Source organism: Mizuhopecten yessoensis, unplaced genomic scaffold (genome assembly GCF_002113885.1).
Source record: "Mizuhopecten yessoensis strain PY_sf001 unplaced genomic scaffold, ASM211388v2 scaffold716325, whole genome shotgun sequence".
Lineage (NCBI taxonomy): Eukaryota > Metazoa > Mollusca > Bivalvia > Pectinida > Pectinidae > Mizuhopecten > Mizuhopecten yessoensis.
In genome coordinates, this window is record NW_018480060.1 from 669,880 (window position 1) to 689,771 (window position 19,892).

At 37.0% G+C, this 19,892-nt stretch overlaps 1 protein-coding gene across 1 annotated transcript; it reads right to left on the minus strand.

Moving 5' to 3' along the window:
* Positions 1-16,757: 16,757 nt before the first annotated feature.
* On the minus strand, positions 16,758-19,689 carry LOC110443099. Its single transcript, XM_021487094.1, has 2 exons — positions 19,573-19,689; positions 16,758-19,509 (listed from the first exon to the last, which is right to left on the minus strand). Exons 1-2 carry the CDS (start codon positions 19,600-19,602, stop codon positions 18,535-18,537), a joined length of 1,005 nt encoding a protein of 334 aa, XP_021342769.1. The 5' UTR covers positions 19,603-19,689; the 3' UTR covers positions 16,758-18,534.
* Positions 19,690-19,892: the final 203 nt, after the last annotated feature.

Consider the following 19,892-nt stretch of genomic DNA (forward strand, 5'->3'; position numbering starts at 1 on the left):
CCCCCACCCCCACCTACATTATCTAGTAACACAGATAGACAAAAACAACCAACAGGCCTTACCTTATAACAGATATCCCACCCAACAGAGGTCATGCTAATAGGTTTGACCTTAGTTTTGAGAGCACTGCTGTTTGGCTTGCCTTAAGGTTGTGTTTTAAACAACTAATGGAGGACCCCCTATCACAGGGTCTCCATTATATCTCACTTCCTCATCCTACACATCCTGATCAATACATGTAAAGTCGGACTAAATGAGACAGTCGTCCTTGGTTTCAAGAGGTTGGCTTATTCTCAATGGTAGCATGTATAAATCATGCTGACATTTTAAATCTTGGAAATGTGAATATCAGCATCATTTAGTTTTTTCCACTAGATTATAGATGTTTCCGGGAACTTGAGGACATATTAAACCACTGTGATTGATACTCGACTACATATTTTCTATCAAGGGAGATAACCTACTTTTTCTGATGTATTGTAACTGATAAAAGCCATTAGATAGACATTGTGCTATATTAGCTATTTACATACACATGACAGGTATCTTTGGATACCAGGTGTTCTACACTTGAGAAGTTAATAAATACATTCTCAGAAGGATTTGTCTCCCAGCAGGACACCAATTCATTGTTGTGTGGATGTAGGGACGAAGGAAACAGCAGCAGCATGGAGTGAAGGAATGTTTCATCAGCCTTATCATACCTATCATCTGTCCGAGGCAAAAATATAGACTTGCTTGTACTCTGTAAACAAATTTTGATCCAATCAAATTATTTATCTTAATAGGAAATGAGATCTTCTTCCGACCCAATTGTAATAAATAGTTAAAACATTTCTGCAGAGATCCTGCAGGAGTAAAAAGAAAAACGAATCGATTTCAAAAGAAATATTTGAGTCGTACATCACAAGTGTTCAACCCTGGAAGTCTACATTCCAAGACACACACCTGGGCTGGGAGATATGTTGAGCACAGGACATCATTGATAGAGGATTGGAGAAAAAACAAAACACCAAGAATGAAAAATCTTAATATAAAATGTTTCAAAACATTTATAGAATGCATCATAGAAATGATTCCTTAAAAAATCTTACCTATCACACAAAGTTTGGTTACGTCAGATAATCTATACTTACACTACTAACTCATGTAACCCTGCCAGAATAGATTCCAGCTACAACACTACAGCAAACCTGGGGACTGATAGTCCAGCAGTCTACCACTTTAAAAAAAAAAAAATCACTAGTACACATAATAAACTTTGACAATAAAAACCTTTCCCTCCTGAGGTTTCATGTTGACAATAAACATTCTGACCTTTCCCTTTCCAGGTTATACCTTAACAATAAAGACTGACCTTCCCCTCTCCACGTTATACCTTGACAATAAACATTCTGACCTTTCCCTCTCTAGGCTATACCTTGACAATAAACATTCTGACCTTTCCCTCTCTAGGCTATACCTTGACAATAAACGTTCTGACCTTTCCCTCTCCACATTATACCTTGACAATAAACAGTCTGACCTTTCCCTCTCCAGGTTAAACTTTGACAATAAACATTCTGACCTTTCCCTCTCTAGGCTATACCTTGACAATAAACATTCTGACCTTTCCCTCTCTAGGCTATACCTTGACAATAAACATTCTGACCTTTCCCTCTCTATGTTATACTTTGACAATAAACATTCTGACCTTTCCCTCTCCATGTTATACCTTGACAATAAACATTCTGACCTTTTTCTCTCCAGGTTAAACCTTGACAATACACATTCTGACCATTCCCTCTCCATGTTATTACTTGACAATGAACATTCTGACCTTTCTCTCTCTAGGCTATACCTTGACAATACACATTCTGACCTTTCCCTCTCCATGTTATACCTTGACAATAAACATTCTGACCTTTCCCTCTCCAGGTTATACCTTGACAATAAACAGTCTGACCTTTCCCTCTCTAGGTTATACTTTGACAATAAACATTCTGACTTTTCCCTCTCCAGGTTATACCTTGACAATAAACAGTCTGACCTTTCCATCTCCAGGTTATACCTTGACAATAAACAGTCTGACCTTTCCATCTCTAGGTTATACCTTGACAATAAACAGTATGACCTTTCCCTCTCTAGGCTATACCTTGACAATACACATTCTGACCTTTCCCTCTCCAGGTTATACCTTGACAATAAACATTCTGACCTTTCCCTCTCTATGTTATACTTTGACAATAAACATTCTGACCTTTCCCTCTCCAGGTTATACCTTGACAATAAACAGTATGACCTTTCCCTCTCCATGTTATACCTTGACAATAAACAGTCAGACCTTTCCCTCTCCAAGTTATACCTTGACAATAAACAGTCTGACCTTTCCCTCTCCAAGTTATTCTTTGACATTCTGACCGTTCACTCTCCATGATAAACCTTGACAATAAAGACTTTACCTTTCCCTCTCCAGGTTAAACCTTGACAATAAACATTCTGACGTTTCACTCTCTAGGTTTCATGTTCGGACAATTCTCTGTCCATGTCAAACAGTGACATAAATACATGACTCTCTCCCTGTTACTCACTGTAATTTAATTACAAATGCACAGTTTCTCGACCTTGGCCTTTCAAACCATAATTTGATCGATGATAAATAAGGACAGCTTAGTTGAGTTATTACGACTGGAGTAAAACACAGTGGATACCTGGCCTAACCGGTAACACGAGGAAGATCTCAGTTGATTGGATAATTTGACATTTACGACACCATATCACGTGAAGTGTCATACAAATACAAATTACTTGACTTGTGGGGATTTAAAAAACCTGACAGTATAACATACACGGGGTATAATGATAATCAACCTTGGATTGTCACACCCCAGCACTACTCAGACTGGTACAGAGTTTACAGAGTTCGGCAAACTCGGACAGGAACCAATAATCATTCACAGTGGTGTTCTAACCTGCCGACCACAGTGATGAGAGGTTTGTGTGACGTTACCGCGCACCTGGCAAAATAAACCCGCCCAGAGTTGTAAAGCGTCTGCACTTTGATTCGGACATGAATCGGTTACGTTGTTTATTTTAGGTACTTTGTAACCTCCGTGGGAGATTTTAATATGATCAGAGATGTACCAGGCACTGGTCCAGACTTGTACCGCGATACAAACATTTAAATAAAGACAGACTGGCATGCCGCCGACTTTTTCTATACAATCGTTATCTGTTTGCTTTTGCCTGGAAACGTTCGAGTAAAAATCAAAGACAGATCATACCCCAGACATGATAACGTATTTAACCAAACAGATGTCATGATCCAGATACTTAACAAGCGTTGAACCAGAACAGACCAATGTTCAAACCACAATAAGTATCAACAGCACCCATTGTCTTCGCCACTCTAACGAACGTTCAACAATTAGGCCGGAAGTAAGGTAATGTCAATCGAGACGCTAGGGGGAAATGAAGCTGGGAAGTAGAGGGGAAACATAGTAATCCCAAATGTTGCTATAGGTTTATTTTGCAGCAGATTTAGATTTATTTTGGTCTTTTTAATGTCCCCAAGTAGAGGGCACAAAAGCAAATTCCCAATTCTGCAGGAGGGGGCGGGGTCCCACGTAAGTTGCCTCTAACACATTTTGTATAGAATATCGTACTAATATTGTGCTCTGGACTCCTTCCTATACGAGAAGGGAGAATTACTCTTTAAAAGTTCTAAAGCTGTAGAGTGACAGACATGTAAGTCAGAGGTCCTGCGGGTTCCATCCCCAATGACCACAGTTACACACTGAAGATCGTACAGTGTGGCATAGAACTAGTAGTTAGCGCCTGATAAGGCAGCGCCTGCGAATTCTTTAAAAAAAAATGTTTTGGTTAAATTTGTATGCTCATTGTACGTATTGATTGTATAAATAATATATCTGTGTACTGTAAAGCGCTTTAGAGTGGCTTATTCTAACTAGATAGGGCGCTATATCAAATGTTGTTATATATGATATATTATTACAAGATATCTTTGGACAGGAAACAAACAAGGACTCTGGTCAAGTGATCATGAGAGAATGAAGATCGTATATAATATCGTTTTGAATATAAAAGATCGTACAGAAAACAACAAGAGAAAGCTGAAGTGTTAACAAAACCACAATTCGAACTAAAAATAGATAAAAGTACCAAGATGATAGGTCCAGGTGTTCCGGAAGGGGAAGCGTCTGCTGCTTCATCGACGACACCCGCCCTGTAAAGCTAGATCAAAGTCAGGAATTTGAATTCGATTTTTGAACATTTTTCAGACTATCGACTAGCAGTATAAGAAATTTAGTCAAACTGGAAGCTAAAGATTGCATAGAAAATATACCAAAAAAGGGAGGCTGACCACCGAAACCAATCTTCGCTGGCCAATGGTGTTACGATCCCTTGGCTAGCGAAGATTTACGAAATCATACTTGGTCGAGCGGGAATATTCAAACCATGTGCTGTCTGTACAGGCGGATGACAATGACTTTATTCTGATAGAGTGTAATCATACATTTCAGGTCACCGTGGTAACAAGAGTTTTGCCTGCTATTTAATTTGTACGCTTTAGTTATCGATGCAATGACAGTATACAATGAATGAAACTGTTACCAGATAAAACGACCTCCCATACTTTACCGTATCGAGTTTCCCATTTTTGGTCTGTTTTGGTAATAAATACTGTTTGTAAATAAATGCTAACGACCCTGTCTGCTCTGTCGTTGTCGTCTGCCCGAGGCCCGGACTCGTGCGCGTGTATTGTCGCCCCATTAGATCATTGACAGGTTGGCAACAGGCCTTTGATTGGATCAACCGGTATCAGAGACATCAAAGGAAATAATATGATTGATTGAAATACAACTCGATGTCAATTACAGGTAAACGTCAGTCCGGTTGGACACGTCACCCTCGGGTAAAAAAGGCGGAACAGCGTTCTACCCCACAGCTGGCTCGAGAGTGGGCACAATGACGAACGACAGGCGTGATGCTCGATCAATCGAAACTGTTATATACACCCTACGTGACATAATACAAACAATTATAACGGCAATTCAATCCATCATTTTTGACAGATGGTCCGTGGATACGTATAAAAAATCAAATAAAATACATCCGGAGATTTCAACAAACGGAACACCAACCTTTACACAACAGTATTTCCAGCGAGAAACAATCCCCGCACTGCAATCTTACGTAACAAGATATGTTGATTCACAGCAAATTACACCAATCGTTGATAATTATACCCAAATAAATGACTGTTTCTCTTAATTTATAACATAGCTTCGTATACAAGGGTCTAGAAGCTGATTCTCAGAACAGGACGATTCCTACATTTGGCTATGTTCTAAATGATCGCAATTGTGATTCAAACGACTTTTCTGCAAGAATTTGAAATGGCAAGAAATCAACAAAGCGTATAATATAAATAGATAACATATCAAACTAATAAACACAAGGTATCATGTACAATAGGACGTGTTGTTCTGAAGGTCAACGCTGTGAACTACTCGTCTTAATTTCATCGTGGCACAGACTAAGATATATCCAATCTAATTATGTGATACCGGCGAACATGACCACCACACCACCGTGACCTCCAAATGGTTTGGCAGGAGACATTAAACAAGAAAAAAGGGACCGTACCAACAGAACAGTATGATTTGCAGATACTGTTTAATGAAAAAATACTAGAGAAATAGTCCAATTCATAATTTAACGGTTCTTTTTATACCTCAGCAAATAAGGGATATAAAAATGGTCCGCAACACTTCTGTGACAAACCAAAGGAACCGTAAGTATCGGAAAGGTTCGAGAAAGTTTTGTCATATCAGAAAACAGCAACAAAAGAAGAAAACAAGAATTACGCGTAATTATATGTGTCGCCTGTCCCGCTTTGTCAATATAATAAGCATTTGACATAGTACATAAGGAAACGGACCTTAACGCAAAAGTATAAAATTGATTTTTTTAAAAGTCCAGAAATTTCAGGTTTTTATCCGAAAAAGTGCAGAAATCCATGAAATGTTTTCAGAGTAGCAGGCTCTACTACCCATGATACATGTATGATTGAGGTTTGGTTGGTGTAGCTCTTATACTTTGTCAGAAAGAGCCTAATATGCAAGAGCTAAACGCAAAACCTTAACGTCGAGTTTTTTCTAAGTCGTGAAATTTGAGGTTTTAGCAAAAAAATACAGAAATCGTTGAAATGCTAGTAAAGAGTGTAATGCATTCAGCTATACATCCCATGATACACGTATGACCCAAGTTTGGTTGCTCTAGCATTTATACTTTGTCAGAAAGAGCCTAATATGTAAGAGCTAAACGCAAAACCTTAACGTTGAGTTTTTTTCTAAGTCCAGAAATTTGAGTTTTTTCCCCGTTTTTTTTTAGAAATCAATGAAATGTTTTTAGTGCAGTAGGCTCCACTACCCATGCTACATCTATGATCGAGGTTTTGTTGGTGTAGCTTTGTCAGAAACAGAGCTAAACACAAAACCTTAACATTGTTGACGCCGCCGCCGCCGCCGCCTGGATCGCCGTCGGAAAAGCAGCGCCTATGTGTCTTTCCGACATCTGTCGTAGGTGTAGATTTTATTAATAGCTTGTGATGTTCAAATATTTCAAAGAACAAAATAAAATCCGTGACAGTACGTGCCATTTCTGGTATAATTCTCCACATACATATAACTAGGGTTTATTCCCAGTTGGAATATTCAGTCTACCTGTTAGACCCCTCCTGTTTATCCCCCGTGAAATGTGATTGAAAAATCATTATGTAAAACAATACCATGCTGTCTGGCTTTACTGTTACGACACGTGCTTAGAACATTACGAGCCAAACACTCATATGGTGTAATTTCCCTGGGTGATTATGAAATCATTGTTGCTGAAATGTAAAAATAGACGATTTTTAATACTTCCTGACACAGCAGACGACACATCACCGCCGTAACAACAGGTGATGGGAACATTATCAGATAAGGTAACCCCCACGTGAATATCGCGCGAAGCGTGACGCGCCAACATGTCTGAATGGTTTTGCCATTATATTCCATATTTCTAAAATTTTGTCATTTTGCCGTGATGTATGGATACTGCAATAGCCTGCTTCAGTTGTACCACATGGGCAACATGGAGAGACCAAAAAGTTAACCTTTTCTCAGAAAAAGGTCAAGGTTACTGTGAAATATAACCAAAAAAAGATAAAATGTAAGTTGTTTTGTAATAACTAGGCTACAAGAGTTTTATTGAGTATTTTAAAAAGACAGGAAAATCATTTCAACATCAGTTTGCCAATGAAGCATGTAAACGGATTGTTCCCCTCTTTTATGGCAAGTTCCATTTCATGTTATTTATAAATCTGAAACGCGATTAATCGAAAATTATTAAAGAAATAAGACAATAGAAATTACCATGGCGTTATGATGTATGAGGCGACCAATGTGAACCCCCTTATGGATCGTAGTGTTTTCATCTGTCTACTTATAAACACCACGGAACTGTTCATAGTATAAACACCACGGAACTGTCCATAGTATAAATACCACGGAACTGTCCATAGTATAAACACCACGGAACTGTCCATAGTATAAACTCGGTCTTTTTACCGAGTCATTGCTCACGTGTTTGTCTCGGTACATTGTCCGTGTCACACTTTACCATGTCATGGTCATCGACTGATTGATAGGTGCTTTACCTTCCGTCTTTGTTGATATTTTCACTTTATTTTTCAACTGGAGTTTGAACCATAAGCAATGTATATATCACCTAAAACTGACGGTTACCCGACACCAAAAACTGACGGTGACCCGCCACATACTAATGATTTCTATTCCACTAATTGACAATTAATGTTGGACTACCGTTGTTAACTACCTGAACCTCAACACTGAATATTAATAGACCTGTCTCTTTCCCAAACTGACCAATGTATCGTTATTAAGTTTTAAAATCTAATTAAAATCATCGTTAGATTGTTAGTTTTGCGTTTTTCCTTTTTTGCTGTTTGTTTTGATTTTAACATATTTTAAATATGCATTGGAATTGGGCACAAGTTTTCTAACTTATATAAAGCCCTTTCCCAATAGAATTTAACAATAAAAGGTTACAAGATGACATATATATACATCATTTAAACGATTTTTTTAAATGAGGACAATCTTTTTTGACACCGACGGCAGAAGTTTACACTATACACTTTTCAAAATCTTTCATCTTGAACTATAGTCCATCACATCCCGTGTCTTGATTTGACAAGATTGAATACAAGAACATTTAATAAACAAGAGGCCCAGAGGGCTTGTATCGATCACCTGGCTTCCTAAACAATCATGGCAAACTATTCTCCAAATGAGATCAAGGGAATATGCCAGACCCCAAGGCCAATCCTTGTAGCATAGCTATATTAGATTTTTCATGCCCAGCAATTTTATGTATAGTTATGGGGTGGGGATCTCAACTGTTTCCAAGCTTTGACTCAGAAACTAGGTCCCTAAGGGTTCGGTCAGACCCCAGGGTCTATTCGGATATCATGATTGCATTCATCTCCTTATGCCCAGCATTTGTATATATAGTTTTGGGGTGGGGATATCTTAACTGTACCAAAGTTATGACCCAGGGGCCAAGTCTGCAAGGGTGGGGCAGACCCTGGGATCACTTCTAATATCACGACTGCATTCGTCTCTTTATACCCAACAATTGTATATATAGTTTTGGGGTGGGGATATTAACCATTTCAAAGTTATGACCCAGGGGTTAAGTCTCCAAGGGTGGGGCCCGACCCTAGGGACATCCTGGAAGCAAATGTGCATTCCTCTCTTTATCCTCAGCAATTGTATATATACGGTGATAGGGTGGGGCTCTCAACTGTTTCCAAGCTGTGACTAAGAAACTAGGTCCCTAAGGGTTCGGTCAGACCCCAGGGTCTATTCGGATATCATGATTGCATTCATCTCCTTATGCCCAGCATTTGTATATATAGTTTTGGGGTTGGGATCTCAACCGTTTTAAAGTTATGACCCAGGGGCCAAGTCTGCAAGGGTGGGGCAGACCCTGGGATCAATTCTAATATCATGACTGCATTTGTCTCTTTTTGCCCAGCATTTGTATATATAGTTTTGGGGTTGGGATCTCAACCGTTTCAAAGTTATGACCCAGGGGTTAAGTCTCCAAGGGTGGGGCAGTCCCCAAGGCCAACCTGGAAGCATATGTGCAAACATCTCTTTATACTCAGCAATTGTATATATACGGTGATAGGGTGGGGCTCTCAACTGTTTCCAAGCTGTGACTAAGAAACTAGGTCCCTAAGGTTTCGGTCAGACCCCAGGGTCTATTCGGATATCATGATTGCATTCATCTCCTTATGCCCAGCATTTGTATATATAGTTTTGGGGTGGGGATATTAACCATTTCAAAGTTATGACCCAGGGGTTAAGTCTCCAAGGGTGGGGCAGTCCCCAAGGCCAACCTGGAAGCATATGTGCAAACATCTCTTTATACTCAGCAATTGTATATATGGTTATATGGTGGGGATATCAACCATTTCCAAGTAATACATTTTATTGGCCCCACCCCTTAGCCCGGGGGTCAGCCCCACCCTTTGTACAATTTTGAATCCCCACCACCTAGGGATGCTTCCAGTCAAATTTAGTTTAATTCCAATAGGTGATTAAGAAGAAGAAGTCGTTTAAAGAAATTGTTGACGTACGGACGTACGGACGGACGACGGACGCCACAGTATGGCATAAGCTCACCTTGGTCCTTCGGACCAGGTGAGCTAAAAATAAAATCTGATTTTTATTATTACTATTCGTTTATCTATTTAAATAATAAAGAGATATCAAAATCTATCAGAGTCTGAAATATATTGCTGGGAGCTTGGACATATTTTAATGTTGTCTTCTAAAGATAAATTATTACTACAATGTAATAGTAACTGCAGGTCTAGCGGGATGAATTCATTTAATTCACGGTACAATTTTATTCTTTGGTCGACATAATTATTACAAAGAAGAAGTGGTATGAATCTTCAATGGGATGACCACACTGACAGTGACGGTAGACAATTAAATTAGATTGGAATAGGTCATCATTAAAAGTACTAGATCTATTTCTCAGTCTGGCTTGCAATATATTGGATTTCCGTTTTCGATCAAGTAATAATTTCGAACTTTTGTCATGGTTCGAAGAGATTTTTTGAAGACTGGGTACGAAACAATATTTCTAATTTCAAGATCTAGTTGATTCCAAAGTCGAGTCGTAGATGGGAAAAATGATAAGTTGGTTAGTTGTAGTCGGAAATTTGGTATGGAGTAATAATTTGCGTCACGGAGGTGATAATGTGAGTTTTCTGAGACTAAAGGGGGCGGTAAAGAAGTTAGATAACCGGGCGCGAGTTTGTAAATAATTTTGAAGAATAGCTGTAGTTTTCTCCTAGAACGTCGATTTGATAGTGGTTCTGGCCCATTTTCAGAATATAAAGAAATTCTACTAGCATAAGAAGGTAATCCAGTAATTATTCGAGCAGGCTCCAACTGAAGTTTTTCCAATTTGTCTGGGTCACTGAGAGAGCACCCGTCCCAAACCTCACAACAATATTCTAATAAGTGAAGATTTGTGTGTAGATATTTATTGTTTTCCTGTGTTGGTGTCATCTCAATGCCTTTTGTGCTAATTTTGAGTTCTGACGAATCTGGTGCCTTCATGTAGTATACCTAAACTCTTTGTACAGAGGGTCAACTAAAAGTAGGTCACTATGACCTTACTTTGACTTCTGACCTCAAAGAAAACTGTTTCTGGAATATTTTTCATATATAATGTAAGATAATTTTCAGCTAAGACATACTTTGCCAGTCATAAATACAGTGGTACGCAAGCACAAGATCAGGTTCTGAATTCAATACACACACAACTTTGAACAGGGGTCCTCTGCACCAAGTCCTAAAATGTAAATTTCTTGTGGTATCTCCTGATGTCCTTATATCCCTCAATACCAACTTATCTTCCTATTTCTGGGTCTTGACAGTATACTGATGACTTGTGTTTTCTTGGTTTTGTGTGACCTATTTCGTATGGATGGGTCATTACATATATGATCCTGATCTGTCCCTGAAACATTAAGTCAATCGTTTTCTGAATTTTGAGGAAAATATTTCGGAGAAAGACATTTTCACCAATCATATGGGATCATATTTTGTATATATATTTTTTAAAGAAAGGCAATTTTAAAATGATAACAAATGAACACAGAATTTTCATCTTGTATATTTTATTTCATTATAAGAGGAGGAAGTAATGTTACGACAAATTCTCCGTATTTACATCCATCAGTGAGATTTTGTCTATATAGTTTGTAAGGTAAATACAGATATAGGGTGTGGATGATGTGTGCTGTAGTTAGGAGAAACATCAGTCACAGGTGCTGGAACAATTTGACTTCCTCTTCAGAAAAATACAAATTTGAACTTGAGTAAGATAGCTTTTAGTACTACAGTATGTTATTTGTTAATATTAAGCCTTTTATAAGAGAAAGAAAGATAAGGGGGAGGGAAGCTTATTGATTCAAGCACCTGTGCTACTAGTAACTAGAACTAGTTACTAAGTTGTATACCAGTAACTATAACTAGTTACTAAGTTATAAACCAGTAACTAGAACTAGTTACTACATTGTATACCAGTAACTAGAACTAGTTACCATGTTATATACCAGTAACTAGAACTAGTTACCATGTTATAAACCAGTAACTAGAACTAGTTACTACATTGTATACCAGTAACTAGAACTAGTTACCATGTTATAAACCAGTTACTATAACTAGTTACTACATTGTATACCAGTAACTATAACTAGTTACCATGTTATAAACCAGTAACTAGAACTAGTTACTACGTTGTATACCAGTAACTAGAACTAGCTACAACGTTGTGTACCAGTTACTATAACGAGTTACTATGTTGTATACCAGTTACTATAACGAGTAACTATGTTGTATACCAGTAACTATAACTTGTTACTATATAATTTATTATTACTTAATTTGTATAACATCACAATGTAAACATGCAGTTTATTTAAAAAATAAAGTGGTAAAAACCACCACACCACTACTGAAATATGTCACCACAAATGATGGATCAGATTTTAAATGTTGTTGTTACCATTGTTATTATTTTTGCATTTTTCACTGAAAGAAATATTATACTAGAGCAATATTTGTTTCTGCATAAAATTGTAAGTATGTACTACTTTTCTGATACAGTGGTATAATCTTTCAGGAAAAAATGCTATTGTATATCTGTACAGGTATTCATTCTTCAAGAGGAAATATCTCCCTTTTCAGGGTTTGGCAAATCAAAACAGTTTGTAACTATAAGTCAAATTACTCTCACCAGAAGTAAAACACTTCATTCATGGAGGTGAGAAAAGCAGTGGTATGATTGTCCTAAATCTATGTTGTATACAGGAATATAAAATGTTTTTAATGTGTACGTGATTACGTTATGTTATGTAATAATGATATTGATTTTTGTAGATAAATATACCAATGACATACCTTACACCATCCAAATATACGTAAACGAATGTACGCTACTCCAAGCAGTAGCTTCTCAGTGACGGAAGGGAGGCAACTCCAACACAAAAATTAAAACATTTAGCTGATGTATACAGGTAAGACAGAAGCAATGATTCCTTCCTTCTGATGTTGCCATTAATTCAGTGTGCTTTGGTAAAACCCGAGTCCATCGTATGTCTAGATCTGTACATTGTTAAAATAACATTCACTTCACAATCACATTTCACCACGGAAAACATGATATGTTCAATGCAAGCTATACTTGACAGATAATGTCATATCTGCTGAAATATTGTGAAGGATTATTTCTAAATAAAACGAATTCTTTCAATACTAAGAGTTATAATGTTGACAGATGCCTACTACTACAAATTAGTATAATTGTTTACTTCGATAAAAGAGTCCCAGTCTATCTAAATTTACTAATATATCTGCATCAGCTGTATGTACATGCTTGTGTTACCTATATACTCTTGTGGAAAATGAAAGACTGGTACACTTTAAATTTACACAAAGAAAATGTTTGCACTTCTACTGCTAACCAGTAAATACATACTGTATAAATATTATAAACAAACAATGTATATCAATAGAATTATTATCAATTTATCACAAGATGATTAGAATTATTGCTGAAATATGTGATATTAAATATAATGGCATAAATATTGATTATTACATACCACTTTGTAGCTAGCGCTTCCTGCTGGGGAACATACATTATATAAAGGAACATACATTATATAAAACAACACGTTATAAGGTCTGCCACTTCAAAATATCATTTTGTTATATTATATTAAAAAGGCACCATCAAATAAATTCTGGACCACATGATGTACACAACTTTGTTTCAAACATATTAAGGTACCAGTACAGACACTATTCGCTGTATAGGAAAATACATCTACACATTTCCCATAAAACATGATTTTGACTTGATGCAACTCTAATCTAGATTGATGAATCATGTCTTCAAGAAAGGCTACATGTACCTTAAATATGACTACATTGATTTGGGATAGATATAGTTGTAATTTCTCTATAGCTAAATGAATTGTAACTCTACCGTCCGGTCTAGCTACCACAGTTTTGTTAGTGTACGAGATCCACCCACCGCTGGCACCATCATTTAACACTGACACTTGGACCTACTCATTGTTTACTATTCTACACAACAGCTACACTATACACTGACTATTCTGAGAAGCTGAATGGCAAGTTCCTACACTATTTACAACCAACCTTACTACGAGGTATTCATACTGTTTCTCTTTACAATAAACACTCTAAACGAGTGTGCCATTGTCAAATATTAAATAAGAAAACTTTTGTTTTTATTTCTGAATTATAACAAAGTTGTATATCATGAATTTACTTATATCTTAAAACTGAAAACAGACATGCTTGGTGAAACTGTAATACCATCATGACTATTAGGCCTAGTGACCTACCACTTAAACTACCATTTTACTAGTAACCATGGTGATCTAACTCTAAAACTACCATTTTATTAGTAACCATGGTGATCTACCTCTAAAATTACCGTTTTACTAGTAACCATGGTGATCTAGCTCTAAAACTAACATATTACAACCATGGTGATCTAGCTCTAAAACTACCATTTTACTAGTAACCATGGTGATCTAGCTCTAAAACTACCATTTTACTAGTAACCATGGAGATCTATCTCTAAAACTACCATTTTACTAGTAGCCATGGAGATCTAGCTCGAAAACCACCATGTTACTAGTTACCATGGTGATTTACCTCCTTGACAACCATATTACCACCAGAAATTGTAAACATGAGGATACAACAAAAGTTTGAAATACCTTGTGTTATATGTTAAAATAATGGGGTTTTTCCCCTGAATTTGTTGACAGTTGTTCAGATTTTGTTTGCATGTATAAAACTATTTTATGTAAACCAGAAAAAGCTGTGAAATGATGGCACAAGTTGGCCACCTTGGCATTGTACACGAGGGACATGTCCTTCTTTGGAGGTTTCAGGTTGACACCAACATGATCTCACTAGTGAAAAATTGATGAATTTATAAAAAATACAAGACAACATACAAAATGTACACCTTAGCTTGATGATCCTCCTACGAAGCGTTAACAAATATTCTAAATATTAACAATAAAGTCTGAAAACCTAGATATATTTACATTTCCAGTGAGTGTATTTTCCTGCTTGCAGTTACAACAGCAGTGCCCCACAACATACATCCGTACAAAAGAAGCCATTTTGTGTCACTATGTGCATACAATGTTTATTGCTGCAACGAATATAAACAGTAAGACATTAAAGGTCCGATAAAGGGGAGACAACTACGTACACACGAACAGACATTGTCAAGCACTCCCTGCCTGTGTAAAGCTTTAAGACATAATCTATTACCAGTACTGTATGGAGTGATGGGGTAAGCAGGCAATGGTTCAGAAACAAGGTGTAAGATGTTGATGATGATATTGTGTTGGAGTTTCCTACCAATGTCTTGTTGTAGATAAGTAAGTAAAGACATGTTTGTATGTACAATGTATATCATAACCTCGTACTTAAGTCTCCGGTCACCCCACTAATAATTACTAGTGTCTAAGTCTCCGGTCACCCCACTTATAATAACTAGTGTTTTTAGGGACAGATCAAAGTCTCCGGTCACCCCACTAATAATTACTAGTGTCTAAGTCTCCGGTCACCCCACTAATAATTACTAGTGTTTTTAGGGATAGATTAAAGTCTCCGGTCACCCCACTAATAATTACTAGTGTCTAAGTCTCCGGTCACCCCACTCATAATTACTAGTGTTTTTAGGGATAGATTAAAGTCTCCGCTGATTCCTGTACAGAAACAGCAGTATATATATACTTATTTCAGCACTAATAATTACTAGTGTCTATGGGGATAGATTAGTCTGGTTATGTCCACAGCTACATCACAATGAAGCTAGAAATGGTGAGATGAATGACATTACTGCTACACTAAAAAGCTGTTCCACATACAAACATCAACCATGTTTCCAGAAAATACGATAAATGACAGAAAGCTACACTAAAAGGCTGTTCCACAAACCATGTTTCCAGAAAATATGATAAATGACAGTAAGCTACACTAAAAGGCTGTTCCACATACAAACATCAACCATGTTTCCAGAAAAACCTCTACGAAACAGACAAATTTAAACTAACAACACATTACACCCAGTCACTACCTCGAACAGAAACCAACAACTGACACCTGATCACAACCTTAATCAAAATTGTTGACACATAACCAGTAACATTCGATCACAACCTCGGTACTAAGTGCGGACCCATAACAGTAATATTTGCTCACAACCTCAGTGAAAAGTTTGGATCCAAAACCAGTAACATTCGATCACAACCTCGGTACTAAGTGCAGACCCATAACCAGCGAATTCAATGAAACGTGTCGACCAGGTGAAATGATTTGGTACAGCAAGACTTGGATGATAGTATGTCATCAGTAAATGAGTATTAGTCAGATATTTAGAGATTTCAAATAATTCAGTGTTTGGCAGCTTTGAACAAAACTCTTTGTTTTGTGTGGAGATTTTCTTTCAAATTGTGGCAAGATTTTCATTAAGTGCAGAATGAGTTTTGAAACTGACAGGATTTGACAGTTACATTGGGGCATGAATTCATTCAGGTGGACTATTCTCCGTTCACTAACTTACACTCCTATAAATCATCAATAACTGTAGGCTGTTACGTAAGACACCAACACTCGAGTCCTCTAAACGTTTCCTACGAAATACTAAATAAGAGACAGCAGTTATTTCAAGGGGAGACAATTGCAAAATATGTTTTATTTATTAGATGAAATATTTTTCTATGAATTAAACAATAAAATTTATAAATCACAACCTTACATATTAATTATAGGTTTAAATTCACTGTTTATTGTTAAGATAAATAAAAATCTTTGTGATGCATTTCTGATACAAATTAGCAGAACAAGTATTTATGTTATTCCTACCCTCTGAGACCAATGATGATTCAAGTGAAACTGTTAAGCTATTCATTGTTTAGGAGACCTATATGTAAATGTGAAGAATTTGTGAAGAATACGCTATAACAATAAGAAAACAAACTTTGGAATGTAAGTATTATAATCCAGGACAAGCCGACTATGAAGCTTTCTTCTGTAATTATGTTCCAAGTGCTGTATTGACTCTTCATTCTACTTAGATATTATTTTATTGATTGAGAGAATAAAAAGGAATGTACCCGTGCTCTAACTGCGATATTGTAGAGAGAAAAGAATGGTCACATTATTTACAAAATCTAATAAAATTCCAACCAACCTTTGTAATAACATTAGAGATCTTTCTTCAAATTACTTTCTCACCACATATAATAAATAAATAGTTCAGGAATGGTATGTAGTATGTCATTACCAAATACTTTTAGAACTTGATAACAGATCCCAAATATACAGGTGTACTTCCTATATTAACCTTGTTATCCAGTTGTATTTTCTGCTTCAACCTCGAAATCCAATATTAACTTGTTTATCTAGTTGTACTTCTGGTATTAACCATATTATGTAGTTGTACTTCTGGTATTAACCATATTATGTAGTTGTACTTCTGGTACTTATCTGGTTATCTATTTGTACTCTTTAACCTCGAAATCCAGTATTAACTTGGTAATGTAGTTTTACTTCCAGTATTAACCTCGTTATCTAGTTGTCAACCTTGTCATATAGTTATTTAATTGAAATCAAATTGGTAAAAAGTTTCTAATTGTGGTCAATACAATGATACTGTTTGTATAAGGTAATGCTTCACAGATAGCATGATTCTCATTAATAGTAAAAATATCAGACCTGTGATTCAATAAAAATGTCACTCATGTGTCATCAATCAAGTGCACCATTGATGTCAGAGGTAGTGAATACACTGTAACCTACCTAATTAGTTACAAATACATTTTACAGAAACCTACACATTGTTACATAGAAATACATTGTAATCTACACATAGTTACATAGAAATACAATGTAATATACACATAGTTACATAGAAACACAATGTAACCTACACATAGTAACATAGAAACACAATGTAACCTACACATAGTTACATAGAAATACATTGTTACCAACACATAGTTACATAGAAATACATTGTTACCAACACATAGTAACATAGAAATACGATGTAACCTACACATAGTTACATAGAAAAACATTGTAACCAACACATAGTAACATAGAAATATGATGTAACCTACACATAGTTAAACATACAATTGTATTATATATATAAAGCTAGAGTGGATAATTGTAGATTTACTTACTTCCTTGTTGAAGTTTTTGTGTAACACAAAATAGAATGTTGCTCCAGTAAAATGTTAAGCTATGAACAGCATGTCGCTAGGAATGTGGACACAACGAGAGTGGAGTTTAACAGGTGGATTTATACAGGTAAAACATAGATCAGTCGTTAGTGGAATGTTGGTTATGTAAAGGTTAAAATACACATAGGATAAAAATATAAACAATAGACAGTTATCTTTATAGAAATTACAGGGACGTGACGAGGGAACCCATTCCTACTACACAAGTTTCAGGGTAAACAGTGATATACGTGTATTTATAAAATGGGTACGATGATTGAACACACACTGTTGTCAGTATATTAGCAGTATTTGTAGGACGAGTATAATTGCAGTTGAATATAAACTCACTGCAGTATAGTACCAGTGCATGTTTATATTTCAATATCAGTTATACACAACTTTGTATTACATAACAATCACATACATTTACGTTATAATTGCAGTATGTTAACAGTATAACTACAGTGTGTTAACAGTATAACTACAGTGTGTTAACAGTATAACTACAGTGTGTTAACAGTATAACTACAGTGTGTTAACAGTATAGCTACAGTGTGAACACCATTGTGTTGATAATGGTAAGGCAGTTAGACACACGTGTACATCAGGGACGATAGTAGGCTGTCTCGTACAGTGACAATCCCAGTATGATAGTAGGCTGTCTCGTACAGTGACAATCCCAGTATGATAGTAGGCTGTCTCGTACAGTGACAATCCCAGTATGATAGTAGGCTGTCTCGTACAGTGACAATCCCAGTATGATAGTAGGCTGTCCCGTACAGTGACAATCCCAGTATGATAGTAGGCTGTCCCGTACAGTGACAATCCCAGTATGATAGTAGGCTGTCCCGTACAGTGACAATCCCAGTATGATAGTAGGCTGTCCCGTACAGTGACAATCCCAGTATGATAGTAGGCTGTCCCGTACAGTGACAATCCCAGTATGATAGTAGGCTGTCCCGTACAGTGACAATCCCAGTATGATAGTAGGCTGTCCCGTACAGTGACAATCCCAGTATGATAGTAGGCTGTCCCGTACAGTGACAATCCCAGTATGATAGTAGGCTGTCCCGTACAGTGACAATCCCAGTATGATAGTAGGCTGTCCCGTACAGTGACAATCCCAGTATGATAGTAGGCTGTCCCGTACAGTGACAATCCCAGTATGATAGTAGGCTGTCCCGTACAGTGACAATCCCAGTATGATAGTAGGCTGTCCCGTACAGTGACAATCCCAGTATGATAGTAGGCTGTCCCGTACAGTGACAATCCCAGTATGATAGTAGGCTGTCCCGTACAGTGACAATCCCAGTATGATAGTAGGCTGTCTCGTACAGTGACAATCCCAGTATGATAGTAGGCTGTCTTGTACAGTGACAATCCCAGTATGATAGTAGGCTGTCTTGTACAGTGACAATCCCAGTATGATAGGAGGCTGTCCCATACAGTGAAAATCCCAGTAGATTAGTAGGCTGTCCCGTACAGTGACAATCCCAGTATGGAAACAGCAATGTAAGCTGCTTTTGTTTGGATAGCAGTATATATATACTTATTTCAGTATGGTAATGGAATGTTGGCTGATTCCTGTACAGAAACAGCAGTATATATATACTTATTTCAGCATGGTAATGGAATGTTGGCTGATTCCAGTACATAAACAGCAGTATATATATACTTATTTCAGTATGGGAATGGAATGTTGGCTGATTCCAGTACAGAAACAGCAGTACAACATGCTTCTTGCTGTAAGATAATTACACACAACGTATTAAGATTATAGTATGTGTCCCGTACAGTGACAATCCCAGTATGATAGTAGGCTGTCTCATACAGTGACAATCCCAGTATGATAGTAGGCTGTCTCGTACAGTGACAATCCCAGTATGATAGTAGGCTGTCTTGTACAGTGACAATCCCAGTATGATAGGAGGCAGTCCCATACAGT